Here is a 27696-nt window from a genome sequence, read left to right as displayed (position 1 = left end):
ACCTCTCCTTGTTCTCCCTGCAGACCCAGTTCCCCCAGATCTCCCAGAGGACCCCTGTCCCACCACTGCAGCAAGCCCAAGGGCTCCATGCTGGGGTATAGGAGAGTGGGCCCTGATTGTGTGTGGGGGGTGCCTGTGGCCCTCCCTCCCCCTCTCTCTGTGCCTCTGCTGCATTGCTTCTGGGGATGACTCCACTGCTGCTGGGGGAGCCCAGGGCACTGCAGAGGAGCCGCTGCCTGCTGCCCAGGAGGGGGTGGGGCCGGGCCTGGGGAGGCGCTGGGCCGCACTGCCTGGCTCTGGGCATGGAGGGGGCAGGAGGGCCTGCAGCAGCGCAGTGGGTGGGGTGCACCTGGTCCTGGTGGGCCCTGGGCCACAGCTAAAGGGCCTCGGCCAGCGTGGGGAGGAGATCCCAGCCTGAGGGGGCAGGGGGTGGTGTGTGCAACCTCAGGCGTGCCTAGGGTGCCTGGGCCTTGGAGGGTCTGCCCCCTTCTCCTGCCTGCCGTCCCCGGCACTCCCTGAGAGCTTGGCTGGGTCCTGGCACTACTCTGTGGAGCTTCCCCTTCCCTGGGCACTTGGGGAGTGAGAGCACCCGGGACAGGGGCCAGTGTGACGGGGCTGGGGGATATGTGCTGAGAGGCTGACGTGGCTCCATTCATTTCTGCAAACCTTAGTTGCACCTGCTGAGTATAGGCACAAGGGCCTCCCCCTTCAGTGTTAAGGGCCCAGGAGGTGAGAGGGCGGGTCTCAGGTGGCAGGAGCTTGGGTGGGGTTGCAGATCTGCCCAGAAGCTGGCAACCCAGTAACCTGTGTGCACCGTCACCATCTGCCCCCTGCTTCTCTGAGCCCCGGCACAGATCAGGGCCTGGGGCCGGCACTGGCGTCTATCCTGCTTCACCTCCTACAGCTGGGCCAGCCTCCATCCCAGCCACAACAAGGGCCGGTGAGGCCTGGAGGTCAAGAGCTGGAAGGATCTGTCCCTTCCCCAGGCCCTTCAGGCCTGGCCCTGACCACCCCCACCCCCCTCCATTCCTGTTTGGCCTTCTCTAGGCCACATTCCCCTTCTCTTCAATTTTTTTCTGTCCCATGTCCCCCTGGGGTCTGTCTTTGCTTGCTCTGTCTCTCTCCTACCCTTTTTGCCCCAAGGCTCTGGGGCAGTTAGCCAGCAGAATGGCCTCCTGGGGCCCATTTCCCAGCCCCACCCCATCACCCCCAGTGGGCTCACAGCCCAGGGCACATGCCCCCCACCTCCAGCAGCCTTCCCAGCATCAGAAGGAGCTGAAGGGAAGCCCCAGGAGCACTCAGAGGCCGGGGCCCCAGGACTAGAAGAACAGTTTGGTCCAGGCTGGCCCCTCCCCACATGCCCCCAGTGCAGGAGCTCTGGGGAGAAGAAGGAACATCTCCACTTGGCTCTCAGGGCACCAAAACTGAGCTCCCATCTCCCTTAAATTGTTCCTCCCGCGGTGCTCTCCATCTCAGGAAACAGCACCCCACCTGCCAGCTGCTCAGTCCCAAACCCTGATGCCACCCTTGACTCCTCCCTCCCTCTCGCACTCACATCCAAACCATCAGCAAATTCTGTTGGCCCCAAGTCTGAGTATTTCCCACCCCACCCGCCTCTCACTGCTTCTGGCATTACTACCTTGGTCTGAGCCCCCATCTTCCCTGATGGGAGGGCTGCAGCCACCTGCCAGCAGGTGCCCTGTACTTCTTGCCCCCCCGTAGTCCCCTATTCCTACGCCCCCAGCAGCCAGGGAGCCTTTAAAACCTAAGCCAGGGACTTTCCTGGTGGTCCAGTGGCTAAGACGCCACACTGCCAATGCAGAGGGCCTGGGTTTGATCCCTGGTCAGAGAACTAGATACCACGTGCCGCAACTAAAACATTCCATGTGCCGCAACTAAAGCATCCCGCATACCGCAACTGAAAAAGATCCCACATGCAGCAACTGAAAGATCCTGCACGCGGCAACTAAGACCCGGTGCAGCCAAATAAATAAATGAATAAATATTAAAAACAACAACAACAAAAAAAACCCTAAGCCAGATCACATCCCACCTCTTCTCACACCCTGCAGTGGCTCCCATCTCACTTGATGGGGGAAAAGTCACGGGCCTCACTCTGACCTACGAGGCACCACGTGTCTGCATTCTCTCCCCGCCTTCCCCACCAATCTCTCTGACCTCAGCCTTCCCCTTTCCTCCTCACTCCCTCTGTTCCAGCCACATGGCCCCCTTGTTCCTCAACCATGGCAGCCATGCTTGTGCCTCAGGGCCTTTGCACTGGCTGTTCCCTCGGCCTGGATGCTCTTCCCCCAGGTATCTGCATGGTGCCCTCCCTCACCTCCTTCAGGTCTTTGCTCAAATGCCACTTGCTGAGAATGGCCTTCTCTGACCAGCCTGTGTAAAACAGCATCGCTCCTAAGCCCCCACCATCCCTCCCTGACCCCTTCACTGCCTTATTCTTCTCCAGAGCTTTTGTCACCTACCACACTTGATCATTTACTTTTTCATCTGTTTTCTTGTCTGTCTAGCTCTCTAGAACGTCAGCTCCATGAGGCAGGCGGGTTTCTGGTTTGCTCATGCTGTAGCCCAGAGCTGCACTCTAAGGATCAGGGCTGCAATTAAAGCCAGGAGTCTCTGCCTCAGTGGCTGGCCCCCTGCATCCGTGCTGTAATGGTTTCAGCCCTCACAGGGGAAGGGATGCAATGCCCCCCTGGCTGGGCAGTTGCCCCAGGGCATCGAGTTGGACAGGATGTCCTGCAGGGACTGGGTGCACGCTTCTTGCCTTTTTCTGACCCAGCCATGGCCAGGACAGCTGTACCCAGCCAGGGAGGGGAGGAGAGTGGGCTGCATGCATCCCACCCCCATTGCTGCTCAAGACGGAGGGCCCCTTCTTCCTGGTCAGAGTTCTGTGCCTCGGGAAAGCCTGCTGTGCACCCACCAGGAGCATCATCCACAGGGCGGGCAGACCTGGTTCCTGCCCTCCAGGAGACCACAGATGCAGAGGGCTCAGGACAGGACACACCCTGTCAGGACAGAGGACCCATGTGTGGGATGACTGGTCTCGAGGAGATGCATCCAGAGCAGGGAGGATGGGGGCCTGTCTTCCCACCACCTCCCACTCCTGCCTCCCCATCTGTGGAGCCTGAGACAAGGCTATGATTAGAGTGGTTCATTGGGAGGTGGTCCCTGGAAACACAGAGAGTGTGGAGGTGAGGCATGAAGGGAGGTTGAGTAAGCTGGTTCCCACTGTGGGCAGCTGGGGCTCGATCCCACTGGGTACCTCTGAGAGCCAGTGTAGCCAGGAAGGTGGGGAGCCGGGGTGTGTGTACACCTGTTCCACCGGTCATTGCTTGAGACTGCCCCTGACCACCCTCTTCCCTGCCTGGTTTTCTTCAACTGTTGTTAATGTTAATCACCTAATGAGGTGATGTTTATCCACTCCTTGGCTTCCTGCCTGCACTGGAGTGTATGCTCCATGGGGGGAAGGCCTGGTCTCCTTCCCTGCTGAGCCTGCAGCACCCAGAATGGTCTTAGAGGCTCCCTAGAGACGGGTGGGCCTAATGGGACGTTGCCCCATCCGCGGCCTGGGAGCGGGGGAGCGCAGGGGGCTGCCTTTGGGGGTGATTTTCTGGAGGAGAGAGAGGGCCTGGGGCCTGATGGGGCTGGAGGGAGAGGGGATAGGATAGGAATGGTGAGGGCTGAAGGTTGGAGTCAGGGGAGCGGCCGGGAGGAGGAGAGGGGAGGCCAGCCAGGGGCCGCTGGGGTGTGGTGCCTTCAACCCTTTCCCGCAGGGACGAACCCCGCGGCCCACCCGTTCCCTCAGCTCTGCGCCCCTCTGGGGCCCTCCAGCCTCAAGTGAGACCGAGGCTCTGCCTCCCTCAGTCTCCCCATTTGCCTCCATCCTCTTCCCGCCTCCCCACCTTGGGGTTTATTGTTTCTGAAGGCAGGGCGCTTTGGGGACTGCCCTGGGGACCTACCTCACAGAAGATGGAGGTTGGGGAGCCTGGTTTTTAGACCCGTAGAGAAGGCAAGAGAAAGCCAGGCCTGGGATCTTCTCTTCACAGGGGACCTGGAGACCTGGGGTTCCAGATGAGACCCAACCGTCATGGAAGGTGGTCTTAGTCAGCTCGGGCTGCTGTAACAAAATACCACAGACTCGGCAGCTTAAACAACAGACACTTATTTCTCACAGCCTGGAGGCTGGAAGTCCAGTATCAAGATGCCAGCCTATCAGGGCCCTGGTGAGACCTCTCTTCCGGGCTTGTAGATACAGCCTTCCCGCTGTGTCCCCACACAGCCTTCCCTCTGCTTGAGCCCGGGGAGAGGGGGCGAGCTCTTCCTCTTCTTATAAGGACGCCAATCCTATTGGATTAGGACCTCACCCTTATGAACTCATTTAACCGTAATTACCTCCTAAAAGCCCTATCTCCAAATACAGTCACTTTGCGGAGGTAGAGTATCAATATATAAATTTGAGGGGAACACAAGTCAGTCCTTAGCAAAGGTCTATGGGGGTGTTAGTCCAAAGAGGGGAGAAGGAGACGTGAGGTCATCCAGAGAGATCATCCAGACAGTCTCCTGTTTTGAAAGCACTGCAGCTGTGGCAAGAGCGGGTAATAATACCCATAGTAATAATAACAGTTAACGCGGTGCTTCCCATGGCTACTCATTTCACCCTCACACCAACCCCATGGGGTTGGTGGTATCGTCACCTCCATTTTGCAGATGAGGAAACTGAGGCGCAGAGAGTTTAAGCAATTTGCCAAAGTCACACAGCCAGTAAAGTGGCAAAGCCGGGATTTGAACCCAGTCGCTCTGTCTGGCCCCACGGCAGGGCCCTTAACTAATTTGCTCCTAGTGCTGATCTGGTGGGAGTTGCTGTGCATGTCAGGAGAGCAGGCTGCATCCTGAAGCCAGCAAGACGTGGCTGATGGCAGGGTGTGGTGAGGAGCCGCACCCGGGTGTGGGGCTGAGGTAGGCTTCTTGCGGGGGACTGAGCTGGCCCTTGAAGGGAGGCAGGGTTGTTTTGGGGAGAGGTGATCCATGGGAGGGAGGATAGCATGCACCCCAGGCAGGAGAGAAGGCGTGAGCAAAGGAGCAGAGCCCGGAATGAGCTTGGGGTGTGTGTCACAGGGAGGGGTGGAAGGACAGCATGTTCCAGCTGACCTGGATCCTTCTCGCTGCATCTGAAGCCCCAGCAGAGGCTGGTAAGGGTCCTTGGGTGGCCCCACGTCAGGCACAGTGAGCCCGTCCATCTCTGGGTGAGGTGAGGGGCGGGGGAGCTGCTGGGAATGTTTGTGGGATCTGAGACCCACCCTGGGTGAGGGGGAGGCAGCTCTGGCTTCTCATGGCCCTGCCCAGGTTTGAGCTGAGCCAGTCCCGTAGGCCAGGAGGGCTGGGGTGACACCCATGGAGTACAGGCTCTGGGATGGAGGGGCAGGGGAAGGACTCACCCTTGGGTCTGGGTCTGACTCTGCCTCCTCCCTGCTGTGTGACTTTGGACATGTTATTTAATCTCTCTGAGTCTCAGAGAAGGCAGGGAAGTCATCACTCATCTCAATGGGTTGTTATGAGAATTAGAAATAAAGTGCATCAAGAGGTTGGCACATAGTAGGTATTCAAAAATGGTTGTGGTTAATATGAAGGGAGAGTGAAGAGAGGGTGACGTGACAGCCCAATTGCTACCTATTCTGTCTGTGCTGCAGGATCCCTAGGGATGGAGGGCACCATCCCAAGGGCAGAATCATCATGGGGGATCAAGGAGGAAGAAACCCTGGAACTGGACCCTGAGGGTTGACCAAGAGGAGAGGAAGGGGGCTCGGAAACAGAGGACAGGAGGGATCTGGGACCCCCTCCTCTGGGATTCCGGCTCTTGGTTGTGTCATCATCATTATCAACATTTATAGAACACCGACTGTGTGCAGGTGACTATGTTTGGCTCTAGGGTACAGAATTCAGTGTTTCTGCTATTTAATGAATGAATATTCCAGAAGGTCCTTAGCATTTATTCATCATTCTACAAATAAGGATCATGCACTTACTATGTGCCAGGCACTGCTCAGGATCTGCTGATGGGTTGGGTGTGGGGTGCGAGAAGAAAGAGGAGCTGGGTGACTCCGAGGCCTGTGGTTGTTAGTGGCTAATGCCTAGGAATCTACATGGTGCCGTCCACACCCTCCTGCCCTCCCTGGGCTCATGCTGTTAATTTCTCTATCCCTTCTCCAAGCCAGGGGTCGAGGGAACATGACCAAGGCCTCTGCCCCCCAAAGTCTTTTAGAGGCATCTGGCAGTGGGCCTGGGGCCTGAGGGGGAACACCTTTCACCTTCTGGCTCTTTTCTCATTAAAGGCAAGTTCAAGGCCTGCATTAAAACTTCAGATTTCCATAGTGGTCTGTGTTTTTCAAAAAGAACTTACCACCCTTTTATCATTTGCTCTTTGAAGACTCAAGTATTGTTTTCTCATCATATGAGTTAGAAAACTGAGACACCCATGACGCGACCCGGCCGAGATCTCACTGGTAAAAGAGGTCAAGCTGGGGCCAGAGCCCAATACCTCCTGTGCCACATGCGTGCCAAGGGCTACGGCATCCTTGGGGGTGAGAAAGGCCTGGCACCTTCCCTGGCTCCACAGACAGGGCCCATCCTGAAATGGGACTCTCATCCCTATTCCAGCAACAGAGGTGACAAATCAGAAGTGAGAGCTGACAGGCTCTTTCAGTCTGGTCTCAGCCTCAGGGCGCTCATCTACAATGTGGGGGTGAGAACGGCCCCCACCTTACAGGGCTGCGGTGGGGATTAGAGGCACTAAGACATGCCGACAGGCCCTGGCACCAAGTCCGTGCTCCATAAATGCCAGCTCTTATTATTAATAATATAGGGCTTCCAGGGCCACAGTAGCTTTACAACCATGGTGAGAAAAGTCAGATGGGCACTGTGCCCGTTTGATGGGCTGAGGACAGGTGAGAGCGGATGGGGCTTGTCCACTGGGAGCAGCAGATTCCGGCCACGCCAGCTTCCTGACCTGAGAGATGCCACGCTCTCAGTGATGGCAGCCCTTGACCGCCATTCAGGGAGGACCAGGCATTTGCCAGAGTTAAGCCCCCGGGTGGCGGTGTGAGGCCGATTTGGAGGAGGCAGGGGCGGGGTGGGGTGGCATGTCTGGCCACGGGGTGATGGGGTGCTCCCACGCCCCCTCCCACGTCCCTTCCCTGACGCTGCCTGCCTGTCTTCCTGGGCCACCTCTGTGTGGGTCTTTCCCAGGGTGAGAGTGGGCTGGACCCTCACCGCTGGCTCATCTAATCCTTAAGTCTGGTTGCATCACCCACATTTCACAGCAAGGTCCGGCAAGGCCATGTGAGTCACCCAGCATCACACAGCAGTTTGGTGGCAGAGCAGGGACCCCAAGGCTAGAGCTATTTCTACTAGACGTGCTGCCTCAGCCGGGAGGCTGGGGAAACCCTGCCTACACCCAGGGTGGGGCCGCAGCCAGTCCCACCCTCCCTGGATCTGGACAAGGTGGCGAGTGGCCTTCTTGCATTCCCTTCTAGCCCGACTTGCCGGGTCTGCGCTGCTCTGTCCCCTCCCTCCACGCCTCAGGTGCACCCTCGGTCCTGGCTCCCAGCTCCCTCAGCTCTTCTCCAGCACTGGCTGGAGGCTTTTTAAAATATATACAATTTATGCAAGGCAAAATCTAAAGGACACAAAAGGACCCATGGTGAAAAATCCCTCCCCGTTCCCATTCCCCAGCCACCTAGTTCCCTGAAGGCAACTACCATTACTCAGCTTTCCAAAAATATTCTCTGCTCATATGTTTCCCCCCATAAAAATGGAAGCATCCAGCCACACTGCGCTGAACCTGGCTCGTTTTGCTTCAGTGACAGGGCTTGGAGGGTTCCTTCCATTCAAGACCGGAGCATTCTGTTTCAGGCCTGCATGGTAATTTACTTAACTGGTCCCCTGCGGCCGCGCATTTGGGTTGTTTCCAGCCTTTGGTTTTTACAAGCAGTGCTGCAGTAGATAAAATTGGGTGGCATTACCTTCCAGGTAAATTCCTAGGGGTGGTGCTGCTGGGTGAAGGGTGTGTGCCTCTGAGGGTGGGAGAGAGCACCAAGCTGCCCTCCGTCAAGGTTGTGTGGAGTCACTTCCCCACTACCAGGGGTGGGTTCAACCGTGTCGTCGTTGTTCCCGTAATCAAATGTCCCTACCCCCCATCCCCGCCCCCACCGTCAGCTGCTAACAGCTGTACGTGCTGGAGATCCCAAAGAGCAGAGCTCTGTGACTCCAAGGGTTCTAGATGGTCTCTGGCCCCAGGGATACTTAAGTCCTTCATTAAATATACCTGCCCTTTACTTCTTCAAACCTAAATTCAAAATGTTCTTTATGAAGCAAGTACTGTTTTATAAGTGAAAAGTGCCAAATGAAGAAGAAAAAAAATTTAGACTCATTTCTTTGTCCCTTGATGAATTCAGCTGCCTTCCTGCCCACCTACCACCACTGTGCGTGAGTGTGGGAAGGTATGTCTGAGGCTTTGCTAAGGCGAAAGGAGCGAAATATATTTAGTGCCTGAGAGGAGCAAGGAACAAAAGAGCACCAGCCTCTGAACAGATGGGGAGGCTGAGGCCCGAGAAGGGGAGGGACACCCTTGACCAAGTATCCTTAGGTGTTGGTGCCACATGTCTGCCCTGAGCCTGAGGGCCAGCCTGGATCCCCTGGTTGGGCTGAATCTTGCAGAGACTAGCCCTCGCCCAGCATCCTCACTGGTCAGGGTTCATAGTGTCCAAGGCTGCGGTGCAGAAGTAGTGAGTTGTCTCCTGCTCAAGGCTCACAGCTCCTAGTAGTGTTGTTACTGAAAGTGGAGTCCAGCTGCTCGCCACTCTAAAGCCAATTAAAAGGCAAGGTTGGTGGAAAGGAAAGTTTGCTTTATTTCAGAGGCCGGCAACCTGTGGGGGGAGGGCAGATTCCTGTCCAAAGGCCACCCCCCCCCCCCCACTGACAATCAGTAGGCAAGAGCTTTTATAGACAGAGGGAGGGGGCTACTTGCAGAAACAGCATGCAGTTCTGACAGTCATCTTGAAATTGGTCATGCAGTGGTTTAATCAGCATCGTCTTGTTTTTTTATTTTTTAAATTTTCTGTTGATGTATAGTTGATTTACAATCTTGTGCTAGTTTCAGGTGTACAGCAAAGTGATTCAGTTATACATACATTTGTTCTTTTTCCAATTTTTTACCCATATAGGTTATTACAGAATATTGAGTAGAGTTCCCTGTGCTGTAGGTCCTTGTTGGTTATCTATTTTATATACAGTAGTGTGTGTATGTTAATCGTAAACTCCTAATTTATCCCCCCCCGCCCACCGCCATGTTTCCCCTTTGGTAACCATAAGTTTGTTTTCGAAATCTGTGAGTCTGTTTCTGTTTTATAAGTAAGTTCATTTGTATCATTTTTAAAAATTAGATTCCACATATGAGTGATATCATATATTTGTCTTTCTCTGTCTGACTTAACTTCACTTAGTATGATAATCTGTAGGTCCATCCATATTGCTGCATCCATATTGCTGCAACGAAATGGCATTATTTTGTTCTTTTTTATGGCTGAGTAATATTCTATTGTATGTATGTACTACATTTTCTTTATCCATTCCTCTGTGGATGGACATTTAGTTTGCTTCCACGTCTTGGCTATTGTAAATAGTGCTGCAATGAACATTGGGGTGCATGTGTCTTTTTTTATATATATTTACTTTATTTATTTATTTTTGGCAGCATTGGGTCTTTGTTGCTGTGCATGGGCTTTCTCTAATTGTTGTGAGCAGGGGCCACTCCTCGTTGTGGTGCGCGGGCTTCTCATTGCAGTGGCCTCTCTTGTTGTGGAGCACGGGCTCCAGGCTCACGGGCTTCAGTAGTTGTGGCACATGGGCTCAGCAATTGTGGCTTGCGGGCTCCAGAGTGCAGGCTTAGCAGCTGTGGTGCATGGCCTAGTTGCTCCGCAGCACATGGGATCTTCCCGGACCAGGGCTTGAACCCGTGTCCCCAGCATTGGCAGGCAGACTCTTAACCACTGCGTCACCAGGGAAGCCCACATGTCTTTTTGAAGTATGGTTTTCTTCAGGTATATGCCCAGGAGTGCGATTGCTGGACCATATGGTAGCTCTATTTTTGTCTTTTTAAGGAACCTCCATACTATTCTCCATAGTGATTATACCAATTTACATTCCCACCAATAGCGTAGGAGGGTTCCCTTTTCTCCACACCCTCTCCAGCATTTATTGTTTGTAGACTTTTTGATATGGCCATTCTGACCAGTGTGAGGTGATACCTCATTGTAGTTTTGATTTGCATTTCTCTGATAATTAGTGATGTTGAGCATCTTTTCATGTGCTTTTTGGCCATCTCTGTGTCTTCTTTGGAGAAATGTCTATTTAGATCTTCTGCCCATTTTTTGATTGGCTTGTTTGTTTTTTTGACGTAGAGCATCTTGATTATTTTAAGTACAGTTAATCTTCAATTCCAGGGTTGGTTTATTCCCATTTCTTTGAGGCCAGCTCTCAGAATTGTGGCAGCTTATGTCATGGCTACAGCCTGGTCATCATGTAGTTAACTTCTTCCACCTGGTGGGGTTTTAGTATCTATAAGACAGCTCATAGGATATGGCTCAGAGTATTATCTATAGCCCTTGAGGAGGAACTAATGGTCCTTGACTATGCTTAATGACTAATCTATTATTATTTAGTCTTATTGGACTATTTTCCTTTGTTTCTTCATTTTCTCACTTCTCTGATTAAACTTACTCTTTGGCTAAAGTTTTTCCACACTCAAAAGGCAGGCTGAGGACATGTGGGGCAAGGACCATAGGGTCCTGCTCCATTTCAATACCCCCTTTTCTTTGATACTCCTCAGTCTTGAGGAGGGACAGGTACAAAACAAGAAAGGGAATAAAGTTTTGGATACAGAGGTTAATCATAGACTTGGTACAGGAATTCTGTTTTAGTTCCATTTCTGTTCCAGGTTTCCCCAAATCTTTGAGTGAATGGCGCGACAACTGCTCTCGCTACTTCCTGCTGAAGTGGGGCCTAGTCCTGCCTAATTTTGGGAACGACACAGAGTTGGAAGTAATCTCAAGTTCCAAGCTTAGCATCAACATTTTTTTTTAAATTTACTTATTGGCTGCGTTGGGTCTTTGTTACTGCGTGCGGGCTTTCTCTAGTTGTGACGAGTGGGGGCTACTCTTTGTTGCAGTGTGCGGGCTTCTCATTGTGGTGGCTTCTCTTGTTGCAGAGCACGGGCCCTAGGTGCGCAGGCTTCAGTAGTTGTGGCATGCAGGCTCAGTAGTTGTGGCTCGCAGGCTCTAGAGCACAGGCTCAGTAGTTGTCTCGCACGGGCTTAGTTGCTCTGCAGCATGTGGGATCTTCCCGGACCAGGGATCGAATCCATGTCCCCTGCATTGGCAGGTAGATTCTTAACCACTGCGCCACTGGGGAAGTCCCCAACATTTTATATTATGAAAACATTAACTCTCTCTTTGACTACTTGTCATAGTACCTGGACAAACATTTGAAAATTAGTAGACATATTACAATGAGGATAACAATCAAAATGCATCTTTGTATTATTCTCTGAATGTGTTTTTTTTTTTTTTTCTTAATGGTTAAAGCAGATATACAATGTATGTTTACTAGGCCACAAACAGGCTGTTTTGGTTAGTCTAAAGTTCAAATTAAATCATGTGTAAGCCAGAATGACTTCCCCATACCTCAATATGTGAAAATTTCTTCCATCATTTCGCCCCCACTTTAATTGCAAATATTTGCACAGAAAGCATTGATAATCAATATATTTTTCCAGCACTGCCAGATGTAGCTCCATTGCCTGCTCTGGGTTCATTCATGTCCCTCAGTGCTAGACCTACTTTTTGGTTATATATTGGCCTAGTTATCCATGATGGGGGAAAACTAATCAGACATAACCAACTAATACAGGGGTATGCTGATGGGGAAACATTTTATAGGCTACACATTTTAGCACTAATACCCAATTGTCACACAAGCATTGTACATGTGCTTTTATTTTTTAAAATATTTATTATTTATTTGGTTGCATTGTGTCTTGGTTGCGGCAGGTGGGCTCCTTAGTTGCGGCTCGAAGGCCCCTTAGTTGTGGCTTGCCAGCTCCTTAGTTGCGGCTTGTGGGCTCCTTAGTTGTGGCATGCAAACTCTTAGTTGCGGCATGCATGTGGGATCTAGTTCCCAGACCAGGGATCAAACCTGGGCCCCCTGCATTGTGAGCATGGAGTCTTAACCTCTGTGCCACCAGGGACGTCCCTGTACATGTGCTTTTAGTAGTAAACTTAAAGCCAGCAGTGATACACATCGTAAGTAATTATACTCTATGATAACTAGCCAGTTTTTTCCATCCTGAACATTGGGGTCAAAATTATGGTTTGAGGGACTTCCTTGGCAGTCCAGTGGTTAAGACTCTGCACTCCTAATGCAGGGGACACGGGTTCAATCCCTGGTCAGGGAACTAATATCCTGCATGCTGCACAGCGCAGCCAAATATATATATACATATGGTTTGAAGCAAAACAATAGCTTTTCATTAGAATGCTTTAAATTTTTTACCCAGTTCAGCAGTATGATCTGAAAGTTATCAAATGTTGTCCATATAATTTAACTTACGAAATCCTAGTTGCTTTAATATTTCTTCTGACATGCCTAGGGGCCTTTTAGAATACTCAAAATTGGCTAGAGAAAGAAACTTACGGGCTTCTCTGGTGGTGCAGTGGTTAAGAATCCGCCTGCCAATGCAGGGGACACAGGTTCGAGCCCTGGTCCGGGAAGATCCCACATGCTGCGGAGCAACTAAGCCTGTGCACCACAACTACTGAGCCTGTGCTCTAGAGCCTGCAGGCCACAACTACTGAAGCCCGCGCACCTAGAGCCCGTGCTCTGCAACAAGAGAAGCCACTGCAATGAGAAGCCTGCACGCTGCAACGAAGAGTAGCCTCTGCTACTAGAGAAAGCCCATGCACAGCAATGAAGACCCAATGCAGCCAAAAAATTAATTAATTAATTAATTAATTAATTAATTAAAAAAATATTGGTGTTATTAAAAGAAAAAAGAAAGAAACTTACAATCTGTTATTAAAAGCAGCTCAGTATTCCAGGAAAATTTTGTTCTCTTAACAGGGAGAAAGAAACCAAATTCCAGTCTTTACCAGCTTGCTATAGATATTAACCTAATTAAATCCAATCTAATCTTAATCACTCCTGACAGTGTACAAAATTCTTTTCTCAAAGTTCCCTTTTTTTGCAAACCTTTTATCACTTTTGTATCCATATGATTTCCCCATCCAGAAATAACCAGCTCTAGGACAAGATTATTACCATCATTTTTCCTCAACAAAAATATCTCCATTCTTTATTCCTTCTCTGCCGACCATGCATATCCTACTTGCTTTACACACTGAAATGCTTCCCTTATCATTTTTAGTAGCTTTAATTACATATTTCAGTTTTTAACACTTAAAAGCCTTAACAAAACCAAGAAGTAAGTAATTGAACTGTTATACCAGCATTTACTGATTGGCAAACTTAAGAACATATTCTGGGACTTCCCTGGTGGCGCAGTGGTTGAGAATCCACCTGCCAATGCAGGGGACACGGGTTCAATCCCTGGTCCGGAAAGCTCCCACATGCTGTGGAGCAACTAAGCCCATGCGCCATAACTATAGAGCCTGCACTCTAGAGCCTGCGAGCCACAACTACTGAGCCCGCCTGCCACAACTACTGAAGCCCGTGCAACTAGAGCCCATGCTCTGCAACAAAAGAAGCCACCGCAATGAGAAGCCCGTCCACTGCAACGAAGAGTAGCCCCCACTCGCCGCAACTAGAGAAAGCCTGCACCCAGCAATGAAGACCCAACACAGCCAAAAATAAAATAATTAATTTTAAAAAAGAACATATTCCATAACCTCTAAAAACTTACATTTTTTCGCATAGCATAGTTTCTCTTTATTGTGGTACAAGATGCATGTTTAATAAACCCAAACATCTTTTGAAGTTCTACTAATTAACCCAAGGCTGAAGTCGCAGGCAAAGTGGGCTGTGTTTGTTTGTATTTCAAGGCCATGATAAGAGTTAACTTCAAGTTTTCTCCTAGGCATATTTTTGTTCTCTGAGGGTCAGAATTCTGAAAAGAGTATTTTATCAAGCTAGCTTTCTCTAACTGCAGATGCAAAAAGAACCAGAAGAATTTCAAAACTCTTTTGTAATTTCAAAAGAGTTTCATCTTAACCAATTTTCTCCAGAGTCTAAAGAATACTGTTGTCTTAGATTGGTAAAAAAAAATTATCTTTGGGACTTCCCTGGTGGTCCAGTTCTTGAGACCCTGTGCTTCCACTGCAGGGGACACAGGTTCGATCCCTGGTCGGGGAACTAGGACCCTGTATGTCAAGCAGTGTGGCCAAAAAAAATTGTCTTTTTTCTTTAGTCATAATCTCATAGCTAAAATTTTTCCAGTCACACAAATGGAATATACACTCACACACCAGAAGACAGAACTGTCACAAATCCTCCAAGAGGATGACTGATACAGAGTCCCAAACAAATATTTCCCCAACACAAATGGTCCTTAGTGTCAGACACATGTCAGAACCAATTGGCAAAATGCCCAAATAGCACTTTGTGCTCAAAATAGAAGTTTGCCTGGGTACACACCAGTGGACTTACTCTGTCTTGGAGCTTGTCAGCTCGTTTAGATGCATGTTTCCGTTCCACCGAGGAAAAACGTACATTGGCAGCCAGTGCCGAGCAGGGGAGAAACAGGGAGGATTCCCGAAACAAATGGTTTTGGCAGCTGCTAGGAACGTCCCCCCAAATCCCTCTCTCAGGACCAGCTAGCCACGAGTGGCGGGCTCCTCGCAGCCATCCCAGCACATGGTCATGGTGGGCGAGTCTGCTCGGGAAAACCCCAGGGAGCCAGGTGCTGTGAGAGCGCAGCAGCCCTATGTCGGGTGCCAAAAACTGTTACTGAAAGTGGGGATCCGGCTGCTCGCTGCCGTAAAGCCAATTAAGAGGCAAGTTTGGGGCTTCCTTGGTGGCACAGTGGTTGAGAATCTGCCTGCCAGTGCAGGGGACACGGGTTCGAGCCCTGGTCTGGGAAGATCCCACATGCCGCGGAGCAACTAGGCCCGTGAGCCACAACTGCTGAGCCTGCGCGTCTGGAGCCTGTGCTCCGCAACAAGAGAGGCCGCGATAGTGAGAGGCCCGCGCACCGCGATGAAGAGTGGCCCCCACTTGCCGCAACTGGAGAAAGCCCTCGCACAGAAACGAAGACCCAACACAGCCATAAATAAATAAATAAATAAATAAATAAATAAATAAATAAATAAAATTAAAAAAAAAAAAAAAGCAAGTTTGGTGGAAAGAAAAGCTTACTTTATTTTGGAGGCTGGCAACCTGGGGGGAGGGCAGATTCCTGTCCAAAGGCCAATTTCCCCCCACTAACAATCAGTGGACAAGAGCTTCTGTAGGTGAAGGGGAGGGGCTACTTGCAGAAACAGCACAGTCAGCTCTGACAGTCATCTTGAAATTGGTCATGCAGTGGTCTGATCAGTGTCATCTTGATTGTTTAAGTACAGTTAGTCTTCAGTTCAAGGGTCGGTTTGTTCCCATTTCTTTGAGGCCAGTTCTTGGAATTGTGGCAGCTTATGTCATGGCTACAGCCTGGTCATCATGTAGTTAACTTCTTCCACCTGGTAGGGGTTTTAGTATCTGTAAGACAGCTCACAGGATATGGCTCAGAATATTATCTATAGCCCTTGAAGAGGAACTAAAGGTCCTTGACTATGCTTAATGACTAAACTATTACTATTTTCTCTTGTTGGACTTGTTTAGACTCTTAGACTTTTAGTCTTGTTTCTGCATTTTCTCACTTATCTGATTAAACTTACTGTTTGGCTAAAGTTTTTCCACAGACAAAAGGCAGGCTGAGGACATGGGCAGCAAGGATCATAGGGTCCTGCTCCATTTCAGGGTCAGGCCCAGCCTGGACTCACTGCCCCTTTGAAGACCAGGCCCCTAGCTCTCTGCGTCCTGTCTCCTAACTACTGAGCCATTCTTGTCCAGGGTGGCGATGAGGACTGGGGGATGGGAGTAGGGCAGTGCCTGCCCTGGCCCGGGGGCAGCACATGGCCTAGATTGGACAGCCGTGATGCCTGCTGACAGATCCATGGTACACACAGCCACCCCGATGTTCACGCAGATTGCGGTGCTCTGACCTGTGGGCCAGGAAGCCACATGTCTGGGACTCAGGAGATACGTAAGCGGCTAATGGAGGCTTTGAGGCTGGGCACCAGGGCAGCCGGAAGGGCATTTACAGGAGCCCAGTACCTCAGAGATCTGAGGAGGCGCTGAGCCTGGGTGGGAGGTAGGAGGGGGCCTGCTGCCAGCTTCCCGAGGGTCTCGGGTCCAGGCTTCAGGTGGGGGGGTTCAGGGAGGTTCTAGGGGCTGAGACCAGGGGTTCTGCGTCAATTGGGGATTGGGCGGGAGCTGAGGTGGGTCTTTTGCACCAGGTGCAAGGATTCAGCTGTGTCAGGGTGGGCAGTACCGAGGTGGGCAGATTGAGAAGCTTTCTAGGGTTCATCATTGAGCCCCAGGGTGCCAAGTCCTGGGGAGGGGGAGTGCAGGACATGCACAAAGATAAGCCTGATTGCTGGCTTTGAGGAGCTGTGTGTGTCTGTGAAGCAAACTGCGGATTTATATAAAGCAAATATGTAATTACGTGGCCCTAGGTTTTAGCTCTAAGAGTCCAGGAGCACAAAAACAGTTGTAGGCACCATGGTTCTGGTGGTTGCAGCAGGCTTCTGAGAAGAGGTGCCCACGCTTGAGCTGGATGACGGACTTAGGGGAGAGGGGAAGGACAGGATGTGGAGTGAAGAGCTTATGGCGGAGAGACCGGGAGGTGGGCATGAGGGGTGCTACAGGGTGGCTCTTGGGGTTACCCTAGGGATGGGGAGCCAGTCTCTGAGCCCCCATCCATCGCGAGGCCCACAGCAAGTTGGCGCCCCAGGCCTGGAATGGGGCATGCGGGGAGCTGCCCTCATCTCCAGGATCTCTCTCCTGCCCTCCCAGCGCATGAGCAGCCGGCCTGCTGACCGCCGCTCCACACCTGTCCACAGCAACGGCCACACCATGTCTGGCTCCTACGACGAGGCCTCGCTAGCTCCGGAGGAGACCACCGACAGCTTCTGGGAGGTGAGGCTTAGATGCTCCCCAGGTCCTGGGGACCAGGCAGCCTGGCTGCGTGGAGGCCCAGGCTCCCACCCACCCGTGACCTCAGATCTTGCTCCCCAGCCCCACGGACCCCTCCAAAGCCCTCCATGTCCAGCGGGCAGTTGTTGCCACCAAGTGGTTCCTACAGACCATTGAGCCCAGAGCCCCTCTGCCCCACAGCTGCCCCTGGAGAGATCCTGTGGAATTTATGATGCAGAACAGGGCCCTCCTGACCCTCTGCTCTGGGGGCGCCGGCTCAGACTCCTCGTGCTTCACGCAGGCAGGTGCAGCACTTTACAGCTTACGTGGCCTTTCACAGCTGTGCCCCGCCTCCTACCCTATGCAGTGGGCAGGGGGCGGAGCACTGGTCACAGAGAAGTGTTACGAGTTCAGGGAGCCCCGCAGCGACAAAGAGGTGGAGCCAGCATTGCAGGAGCCTCCCAAAATATTTGAGACCCAGAAAGAAATTTTCCATCGGCTTCCAAAACCCAAAGTGAAAACTGCCAAACCTAAATTAATAAGTGTTTAATGAGATGTCTACAAAACATAATATTATGTCAAGAAGCTGCAGCTCAGCTCAACGCTTATATGAGTCTATATAAATATGATAGATTTACCACGGCAAGTACAAAATGAATAATTCATTTGAGTCTAAGTCCAAATTATAAATATCCTTCTGCACTTGGTGGCAGTGAGGAAATTCTGTTTAAAGTGGGATGAGGGAGTGTATAGACGGTGGGGTGTGAGGGGGGTGTCCAAGCCTCCATCAGCGAGAGGGTGCAGAGCCCCCTGGGTGTGAGCGCGGGGTGGCCCAGCGGGCGCCCCCTGCAGGACAGGGTGGCCAGGGCGGCCGGGCGGGCGAGGCGGGGAGCCCGCGGGAGTCGTGCTCGCTGCTCGGCCGCCAGGTGGGGAACTACAAGCGGACGGTGAAGCGCATCGATGACGGGCACCGGCTGTGCAACGACCTGATGAACTGCGTGCAGGAGCGCGCCAAGATCGAGAAGGCGTATGCGCAGCAGCTCACCGACTGGGCCAAGCGCTGGCGCCAGCTCATCGAGAAAGGTGCCCCTCCCCCTCCTGCCCCATGCCCAGCCCGTGCGCACACCCCAGGCGCTAACCGGTCCCCCACTGTCTGGGTCCCGGGAGCGCCCTGCCTCTGGATGCACCTGCACCCCCCAGTCGCCGGGCCCTGCCCTGCACATTTCCCCTCCCAAACCACGCAGGCCTCCCCTGTCCCCGGTCAGCTCTACTTTCTGCAATTTTAGGTTGGATTAAAAACAACTTTTTATTTTGAAATAATTTAAGCTTAGAGAACAGTTGCTAGAACAGTACAGAGAATTACATACCTTTCACCCAGACTCACCAGCTCACATTTTACTACGTTTGTTTTCTCACTCCCTCTCTATTTATAGGCATATCTTTTCCAAACCATTTAAGTTAGAGACATGCCCCTTCACCCTAAATTCTTCATGTAACACCAAAGAATAAGAACATTTGTTTATATAACCATAGTTCAACTATCAAATTCAGGGCGTTTAATGTGGCCCATATGCAAATTTTATTATAGCAATTGTTCTTGCTGGTCCAGATCCTGTGGGATGTCTGGTCCCAGTGGCTTCCTGTTATCTGTCACCAGTTGGTTCTTCAGTTTTACGTTCAGTCAACATTCCTGGAGCACCGACTGTGTGCCTGGTGCTGTGCTGGCTTGTGAGAGCTCATGGGGGTCCAGGCTGCCGCCCATGGGGCTCACAAGCTGATGGGGGAGACAGGGAGTAGGCCCAGAGACGGACGCTGTAAGAACAATTCATGAGGGCTGGAGGCCGAGGTGTGTGAGGATAGAGTACTCAGAAAAGGCTTCCTGAAGGAGGTGGCTGTTCTTCGGCCCTGGAAGATGGATAAAACTATAGGGAGAGCAGAGGAGGGCATTTCTGCTGCCATGGGAAGTATGGGGAAAGCCTCAGAAAAAGGAGGCGTGAGGCGGGCCTCTGGGCCGGGGGTAATGAGGACCCGGTGACCGCATGGCCATTTCCTCAGGCCCACAGTATGGCAGCCTGGAGCGGGCCTGGGGTGCCATGATGACGGAGGCGGACAAGGTGAGCGAACTGCACCAGGAGGTGAAGAACAGCCTGCTAAACGAGGACCTGGAGAAGGTCAAGAACTGGCAGAAGGATGCCTATCACAAGCAGATCATGGGCGGCTTCAAGGAGACCAAGGAGGCTGAAGACGGCTTCCGCAAGGCCCAGAAGCCCTGGGCCAAGAAGATAAAGGAGGTGCCTGGTGGGCGGCTGCCACGGAAGGGGCGAGGCTGGGCAGCTGGGCTCAAGAGGGGCAGACTGATCAGAGGGAGGATCTCTACGGATGTGGCAGGCAGTGCACTGCCCGCTGGTATTGGGCCCACAGGGGAGCAGCACTGCCTGCCAGAAAGAAACACCCACAGATGGGGCAGGCCCTGCAGTGCCCGACGGGAGGGAGTCCACAGGGGCAGGCAGTGCAGGGAAATGCACAGATGGGTGGGCGCTGCTCCTGAATACCTGGAGCCGGGCCTGCATCCCTTCCGCCTTTTAAGAATGTGTGCTCACAGCTCCCGGTGGAGCGGGCAGGTGGGAGGAGTTGAGAGTGAACACGTTTGCTTCTGCTTACACCCTGCCCCCTCTCCCCCCTCCCCACAGTTAGAGGCAGCCAAGAAGGCCTACCATCTGGCCTGCAAAGAGGAGAAGCTGGCCATGACCCGGGAGATGAATAGCAAGACGGAGCAGTCGGTCACACCCGAGCAGCAGAAGAAGCTGCAGGACAAAGTGGACAAGTGCAAGCAGGATGTGCAGAAGGTGCTGGTCGGGCTGGGGTCTCAGGGCCCCTTGGAGTGGGTGGCAGCTGGGAGCTGCAGGCCTGGGTCTCACCACCACCACCCCCCGCCTTGCCCTGGTTCCTATAGATGCAGGAGAAGTATGAGAAGGTGCTGGATGACGTGGGCAAGACCACACCCCAGTACATGGAGGGCATGGAGCAGGTGTTTGAACAGTGCCAGCAATTTGAGGAAAGGAGGCTGGTCTTCCTCAAGGAGGTGCTGCTAGACATCAAACGTCACCTCAACCTAGCTGAGAATAGCAGGTAGCTGGGCGTGGCGGCATGGTGGGCACAGGCAGAGGCAGCAGGGCATCCTGGGCCCTATGTTATAGTGACAGGAAGGGGAGGGCAGAGCTGCAGGGGCCAGTGGCTGCCTGGGTTTAAGCTGACGCACACCAGATACTCAAGAAACATGCTTGGATGGATGGGTGAGTGGCTAAGGTGGGGATGGAGAAGGTGCCCACTGGGCATACCTGGAGCTGCCCACTCAGAGATTGCTCCTTTGGAAGCAGCCTGATTCCCACCTGGGGGGAACGCCAGCACCCTGGTCTCCTGAACAGGCTCTGGCCCTCACTGAGGCTGAGACGGGGCCATGGTGCATCTTGCCCTGCACCTCTCCATCTCCCCCGTGCACAGCTATGTTCAAGTGTACCGGGAGCTGGAGCAGGCCATCCGGGGGGCCGACGCCCAGGACGACCTCAGATGGTTCCGCAGCACCAGCGGCCCTGGCATGCCCATGAATTGGCCCCAGTTTGAGGTGAGGATGTGTGGGGATGGGGAAGGGGAATCTGAAACAGCTGGAAGGAGCCTCGGGGGGCAGCCCCCCAGCCTGACTGCTCCCCTGACGCCCCCCAGGAGTGGAACCCAGACCTCCCGCACACCACCACCAAGAAGGAGAAACAGTCCAAGAAGGCAGAGGGGGTAGTGCTGACCAATGCTGCTGGGATGGTGGAGTCCACATCCCAGGCTGGGGACCGTGGCAGGTAAGTGCCTCCTATGGAGCTTCCTGGGGGCCAGGGGGGTCCACACACTGGGACAGCTGAGTTTTACCTCAGGAGACAAGAAATGGTCTAAATCATGGCAACCCTGGGCTCCTCTCAAAGGTAGTGATAGATAACCCTGTGAGAGCACCTACTGTGTGCCAGGCACCGTTCTAAGCATTTTCCATAAATTAGCTCCTTGATGTCTCTCAACACTCTGAGGATTGTGTGAATATTCCCATTTTACAGATGGAGAAATCAACACCCAGAGAGGTTAAGTGACTTGCCCAAGGTCATACAGCTAGTTAGTAAGCCTCAGAGCCAAGATATGATGCCCAAGAGGTCTGGCTCCAGAATCCTCACTCATATATTTGCCTTGGCCTTATTTCTTTCTTTTCTTGTTTTTTTTTTTTTTCTTCCAGTTTTATTGAGATCTAATTGATACATAGCACTGTATAAGGTTAAGGTGTACATACAGCATAATGATCTGACTCACATACATCATGAAATGATCAGCACAATAAGTTTAGTGAACATCCATCATCTCATATAGATACAAAGTTAAAGAATTAGAAAAAAAATTGTTTTCCTGGTGGTGAGAACTCTTAGGATTTACTGTGTAACTTTCATAGGTAACATACAGCAGTGTTAATTATCTTTATCATGTTGTACATTACATCCCTAGTACTAGTAATCCTCACTCTTAGCCACTGGGTTGTAATGCCCCTCTCAGATGAGGGGTCAGATGTTCTCTGGGGTCTCTTTCAGCACCTCCTCACTCAAGGGCTGAGTAATGCTAATAGTCCTGCCTCCCATCTGGTTAAAGAGCTGTCAGTGAGGGTCACTGGCTCCGGACCCCGTTTTACAAGGCCCATCCTTGCTCCAGCCTTGGTGGAATTTAGGGTCAGGGCTCTGGTTGGGAGAAGGGGGCAGCCCTGAGGACAGGGTGAGAGGCCACTTAATGCTGGGTCCTCTCTCTGCGTCTCAGTGTTAGCAGCTACGACAGGGGCCAGACTTACGCCACTGAGTGGTCGGACGACGAGAGCGGGAATCCATTTGGGGGAAATGAGGCCAACGGGGGCTCCAACCCCTTCGATGAAGACGCCAAGGGAGTGCGTGTGCGGGCGCTCTACGACTACGACGGCCAGGAGCAGGACGAGCTCAGCTTCAAGGCTGGTAAGGGGGCGGGGCCTGGCGCATGGGCGTGGCCAAGACCTGGAGGGCGACCTGTGCCTCGGGGGCGAGACTTCAATTGGAGAGCAAGGGCAGGGCCTGAGAGTGGCAAGTGGGTGCCAGGGGCAGAATCTGGACCTGAGAATAGGGTGGCGGTAGGGCCAGAACTTGGATTGGGGGCGGAGCCTGAGGGCAGGGCTGCCAGGAGGACGGACAGGACTAGGGCAATGAAGCTGGAGGCGGGGCCTGGGTTTCCGGGGTGGAGCCGAGATTAGGTGGTTGGCTGGGCCGCCCGTGGGTGTTGAGGTGTGGTTGGGGCTGGTCTCCGGGGGCTGGCATCCGGGCAGTAATGGGCGGGGCACTGGGGTGGGCCAGTGTAATCAGAGGGCTTACCCGGCAGGTGGGGGTGGGGGTCAGTCCTCTCTGAGTTCCTGTCAACCAGCTCCTCTGTGTCACCTCCCTAGGAGATGAGCTCACCAAGCTTGGCGAGGAGGACGAGCAGGGTTGGTGCCGCGGGCGGCTGGACAGCGGGCAGCTGGGCCTCTATCCCGCCAACTACGTGGAGGCCATCTAGCTACCCTGCTCCCCTCCACATCACCCCCACTCCTCACCCACCGCCTCCCCTCCCTGCCCACTCTTGTCCTCCTCCCCTCGCCATAGAGTTCCAGACATATTTTCCAATCAAGCTTTTATTTTTTTAGAAGTCAAAACAGAACAAAACAAAAAAATACTAAGAGACAGAGCATTTGCCTGGAGGCCAGGGTGGTGGGACTTGGGGTGATGGCCCCAGGGTAGGTGAGGGTCTTAGGACTTAGCCCAACAGCGACATCACAACATCCGCTCTTCAGATCCCACCAAAGAGTCTCCTGAGCCCAGATGGGTGTCTCCTGGACCCTTCCATCCTGCCTCAGTCCCTCCAGCCTTCCCCTCCCCACCCCAGGCTGCCAGCACCTGCGCCCATTCTCTGGGCCTGGTTTTATGACCTCTGCCTCCTGCCCAACCCTGCTCCCCTCCACCACCTCCCTATTCTCAAAGACCTCCCCTGCAGACCCCCGAGAAGGGGGCCTCCTCTTTAGTCTTCCACTCTGCCTGGGGAGTGCCCTTCTCCTAGCCTCGCCCCTCAGGACTGGTGGGGCTGGAGGAGGGATAGTCACCCTCTTCTCCCATAGAGCTTTCCAGGGGGCCCTAGACTCCCCAGGACATGAAGAGGGGTGAGCTGGAGTTGGGGACAGTGTGACTGGGGTGTAGGAGGGTGAGTGAACGGGGAGCAGGCTCAGCGGAAGGACCAGGAGGACCCTGCTGGGGCCCTTCTCTGCCGCTGTCAGTACTTCCGGCACAGGCTCTTCCTCAGACCCCGCCCCCCTCTCGTAAGGCCTCAGGCCGGGGGGAGGGGCCCCAAAGCCCAGGGGGGAGGGGCCCCAAAGCCCAGGGCAAAGCCAACAACAGTAGCAGCCTCCTCCCGTTTCCTGGGGAGGAGGGCCTCTTGCCATCCCTCTCTCCCTCCCTCCCTCCCTCCCTCCATGTCCATCTAAAACCGTAGAACCACTGGGCTAAGCTGGCCTCCCATGCCTCTCTCCCCTGCTCTGGCCTGCCTGGGGAGGCACTGGGGACCCGGTGCCTGTGGCCAATGGGAGAGGCGTGGGTTTGCAGGAGGGAGGAGCCCTGGCCTCAGAAGCGGGACAGTCGCCAGGTCTTTCTTCCTTGTCCCCTCTCACCCAACCCCAGCCCCTGGCAGCCCCTCCTGCTGGCAGCCCCTCCATCTCTCCAAGCCTGGGTCTCAGTTAAAGGACTTTTGTGGGTGGGAGGAGGCAAAGGGCCTCCCGCAAGAGCAGGAGTGTTTCCTGTGGTTGGTGAAAGGAAGTGGTGCTGGATTACCAGGTATTCGTACCAGGTACCAACCAGCCTGGCCCATAGGAGTGGGGCGAGGGTGCTTGAGAAGCCGACCAGGGCAGGACAAGACCCAGTGAGGTAGGGGAATGATGGGAAGAGGAGTCTCTCGGACACCTCCGGGGTGAGGCCGTGAGACTTCCTGCAGCACCAGGCGAGGTTACTGCTCACAGCTGATGCTACTTCTGAGCTTCGGGCCTGCAGACACCCTACCCGCTCAGCTCCAGCAGCACCTGGACCCCGGGCCTCCAGGTAAAGACAGTGTGATACCCCAGCCCCTCCGTCAGCCTCAGTCCTCTTTTGCTCCGTGCTTCTTCTCCCAGCAGCCCACTCAGGAAGTCGCAGACCCCAGCCTCAAGGCCCTGAGCCTGGTCATGTGGGCACAGAGGACCTGGGCAGAGTCACAGGGGCCTGAGCTGGTGCAGGCCTCCCTTGGGGCCAGGGGAGTTGGGGGTTTGGGGACAATGGCACCCACAGGGTCGGGCAAACTCCCCAGTCAGCACCCCTGTTCTTGTTACTGTCTGCTTTCTGGGCCTCTGCTGCAGCCTGAGATGTGCCCTAGGCCCCTCAGAGCCTGAAGTAAGATTTCGGAAGCCTCAGGCCTCCGGACTCCAGAACAAAAGCCTCTTCAGGCTCTCCCCAAGGGCAGGAGTTGGGGTTGGAGGCCTCTGCCCCTTCGAAGGCAGGAAGCGAGCACATGTGCACCTTGGGCCTGGACTCCGCCTCTCTGTGCCCGCGGCTTCCCGGTACCTGGGGAGGGGCTGTGGCCCTGGCTGGACCCCAGGCCTGTCCCCCTCAGCACTCCAGCAGCCCACTCCGGGGTGGGGGCTCGAAACCCATTCCTTCTGAGCAACCACCTCCACGGCCCTGTTGGGGACCACTCCCTCTCAGTCCCCCGGCTCCTCAGGACCCCAGGGCAGGAGGGTCTCCCGCCCGGAAGTCCCCCTGAGCCCCACCTGTCAGTGCTGGTGTCGGGCACTCAACACCGAGCGTAGCGGCCTCGCCCACCGCCTCCTGTAGCCCCCGTCCGCCCCCCTGGATGCTCCGCGGGGCGCCCTGCGGGGCTCGGCGTGTACCGTGTTTTGTCCCCAGTTAAGCGCCCTTTCTGCGGCCTGGCTCTGCGAGGAGCCGGGGCTGCCCCGCCGCCTGCCACCCTAGGCTTCCTGACTCCATTAGTCCAACACCTGTGAAACTCCGAGAAGTGCTGTGGTCTCAGCAATGCACCTGTTTTGTACATGACTGTGTAATTTAAAGGTATATAAATACAAATATATATATATATAAGTTGTGATTGTATGACTGTGGATAAAATCCAGAACTGTGTCACCCTGGCTGGACGTTGTCATCCTGAGTCTTGTGTGTCTTGCGAGCGCTCTGAGAGTTGCCTGCGGTTGGACGTCTGTTGGGGAGCACGCTGGGTACTGTCCTGGCGACCACCGCGGGCTGGGGGCCTGAGGGCTGGTCCCTTCACCTTCCAGGGCCCTGGGTCCTGTCTGTACAGGGAAAGTCACAGCAGATGCTCTCTAAGGCTCCAAGGCTGTGGCCTTTAGAGTCCCGGGTGCCTGGTGATGAGCACTGACCAGGAGACCTGGGGCATCCGGGGTCCCAAACTCATGGTTCAAGGGTGAATTTGACCCCTAAATAGGTTTCCATTTTTAAAGCAAAATTCTAAAAGTGGCCGCTGAGGCCTGTGGCTCCTGGCTGTTCACAGTCCCAGGCTCCCTGTGGTGTGACATCAGGCCATGCCACACTTTCCTGTGTCCTGCCTGACCTCTGACAGCATTTCCGTGTGGGGCCCCTTTGGGGGCAGGACAGGGGCTCTGGGCTCCTAACTCTGTTATACCCGGGGCTCAGCCCCCAGCCCAGCTTCAGCTCCAGTCCCAGCCCCTGCTCCAGCCTCCCCACTCCAGCCAGATCCCCTCTGGGGCAGGGCAGGAGTCCCTGTCCCAGTCCTGCCATCAGGTCACTGTGTCCCCACGCCGGGTCTCAGCCTCCCCCATCTGGTTAGATGTCTCTCTGACGCCCTTCTGGCCTTGACAGCCTGACAGGGTCCTGACACAAACCCATCGTTCAAGGCAAATATACTATAGTCCCCTCACCCCTACTGTTTTCCCCCAGCCTCGGGGCATGCTCAGGGCAGGGAGAAAAGGTCCATTTGGGGATTGGATCTGTTCTCTCCCCCATATTCTTCATCCCGCAGATCCACCTTCAGGGACAAACCCCTGGTTTTAGCCAGAGGACTCTTCAAGTAAAGATAAAAGTTTGCCTTATTTGGACAGGCTGTTCCATGCAGTTATGGGGAGCCCTGGAGGCAGGCTCCCCTGCAAAAGGTCAGGGAGTACCTAGGCTAGATGGAGTCCTGACAGGCAGGTGTGTGAAGGAGGAAGAGGATTCAGGAGGTGTCACTGAATGGGTGTGTGCCTCTGCGCCTCTGTGCAGATCCACACAGCAGGGAGCTGCCCCACCCAAGCCCCCCGCAGCTCCACGTTCTGGAGCGGCTCCAGCTCCCCACTCCTCGCCCCTAATCCTCCTCCCTCCCTCCCAGCCCCAGCCTCAGCCTGAGATCGGAGGCCTCTCCAGGCCCAGGCCCAGCTGGGGACATGCAAGCAGGTGGCTCCAGGGACTTGGGGGCAGGGTGGGCAGGCCGGAGACAAAACCAGTTCAGCAGAGCCGAGCTGGGTTCTGGCCAGGGCCCAGTCTGCCCCCTCCCCGGGGGTGGGCAGACAGCAGGGGCCCAGCGAGGCACTGGCCTGGGGCAGGGCCTCCTCCTCCTCCCAGTGCAATCCCAGCTGACAGATGCCAAGGTGCTGTTTGCTCACTGCCAGGAGTAAACTTTCTTCTGGAGACAATAAAATTGCTGCGGGCAGAAGGTGCAGTACAGGGCAGCATTTAACCCTCAGTGGTCTGGGTGGCGCTGGGCTGTCTCCCGGAAGCCTGTCGTCAGAAGCTAAGCGTTACAGAGGCTAAGGGCGCTGACAGCGCAGGATGGAGGGACAGAGAGAGCCCTGTCCTTGTGGGTTCAGTTCTTGGTTCTGCCGCTGATTGGCTGTGTGACTGTGAGCAAGCACTTAACTGCTCTGAGCCTCAGTTTCATCAGCTGCAAAGTAGCGGGTGGCGGGGTGACCTTTACCTCCCAGTTTTGTCGGGAAGGTTAATGACAAAAAGCAGTGGAAGCACCTGGCCGCCTAGTCGGCCCTCACGTCAGCTGAGCTGGATGAACAAACGTGAGGGGAGCATGAGGAAGCCGAGTTGCTTTGCCCAGGAAAGAGGGCGGTGGGTTCCATCTCCCCCAGCACACAAATGAACACTCAGACCCACCCCTTTTTCCCGTCAGGAGCCCTGGCCCCTCACACCCAGCTTGCAGGGCTCACAGCTTCAGGGCCCCTGAGGAGGTCTGTGGCTTCTCTCAAGAGAGAAATTGCCAGCAAGCCAACCTCTCTTCCACTTTGTTTGCTGCAGAGCCAGTGTCCCATGAGGAGGACTGAAGGCCCCATCCTCTCCCACAGCCCTGCTGCCCAACCCAGAGCCCCTTCAGTTG

At 54.0% G+C, this 27696-nt stretch overlaps 1 protein-coding gene across 2 annotated transcripts in view; it reads left to right on the top strand.

The window, feature by feature from the left end:
* The window catches only part of PACSIN1 (protein kinase C and casein kinase substrate in neurons 1), a 61573-nt gene extending 38572 nt beyond the window's left edge, over positions 1 to 23001 (top strand). For both annotated transcript variants that reach the window (XM_059938896.1, XM_059938897.1), the window contains exons 2-10: positions 17134 to 17256; positions 18180 to 18336; positions 19309 to 19544; positions 19944 to 20099; positions 20207 to 20382; positions 20755 to 20875; positions 20974 to 21101; positions 22087 to 22274; positions 22736 to 23001. In XM_059938896.1, coding sequence (XP_059794879.1) covers positions 17137 to 17256; positions 18180 to 18336; positions 19309 to 19544; positions 19944 to 20099; positions 20207 to 20382; positions 20755 to 20875; positions 20974 to 21101; positions 22087 to 22274; positions 22736 to 22845 — 1392 coding nt within the window. In that variant the 5' untranslated portion in view covers positions 17134 to 17136 and the 3' untranslated portion in view covers positions 22846 to 23001. The remainder of the gene's footprint in view (positions 1 to 17133; positions 17257 to 18179; positions 18337 to 19308; positions 19545 to 19943; positions 20100 to 20206; positions 20383 to 20754; positions 20876 to 20973; positions 21102 to 22086; positions 22275 to 22735) is intronic.
* The last annotated feature ends 4695 nt before the right edge of the window (positions 23002 to 27696 follow it).

The sequence above is a fragment of the Balaenoptera ricei genome, chromosome 11 (assembly GCF_028023285.1).
Source record: "Balaenoptera ricei isolate mBalRic1 chromosome 11, mBalRic1.hap2, whole genome shotgun sequence".
Taxonomy (NCBI): Eukaryota; Metazoa; Chordata; class Mammalia; order Artiodactyla; family Balaenopteridae; genus Balaenoptera; species Balaenoptera ricei.
Note: the sequence above shows the minus strand (reverse complement) of the source record. Positions and strands in the feature narration are given on the sequence as shown.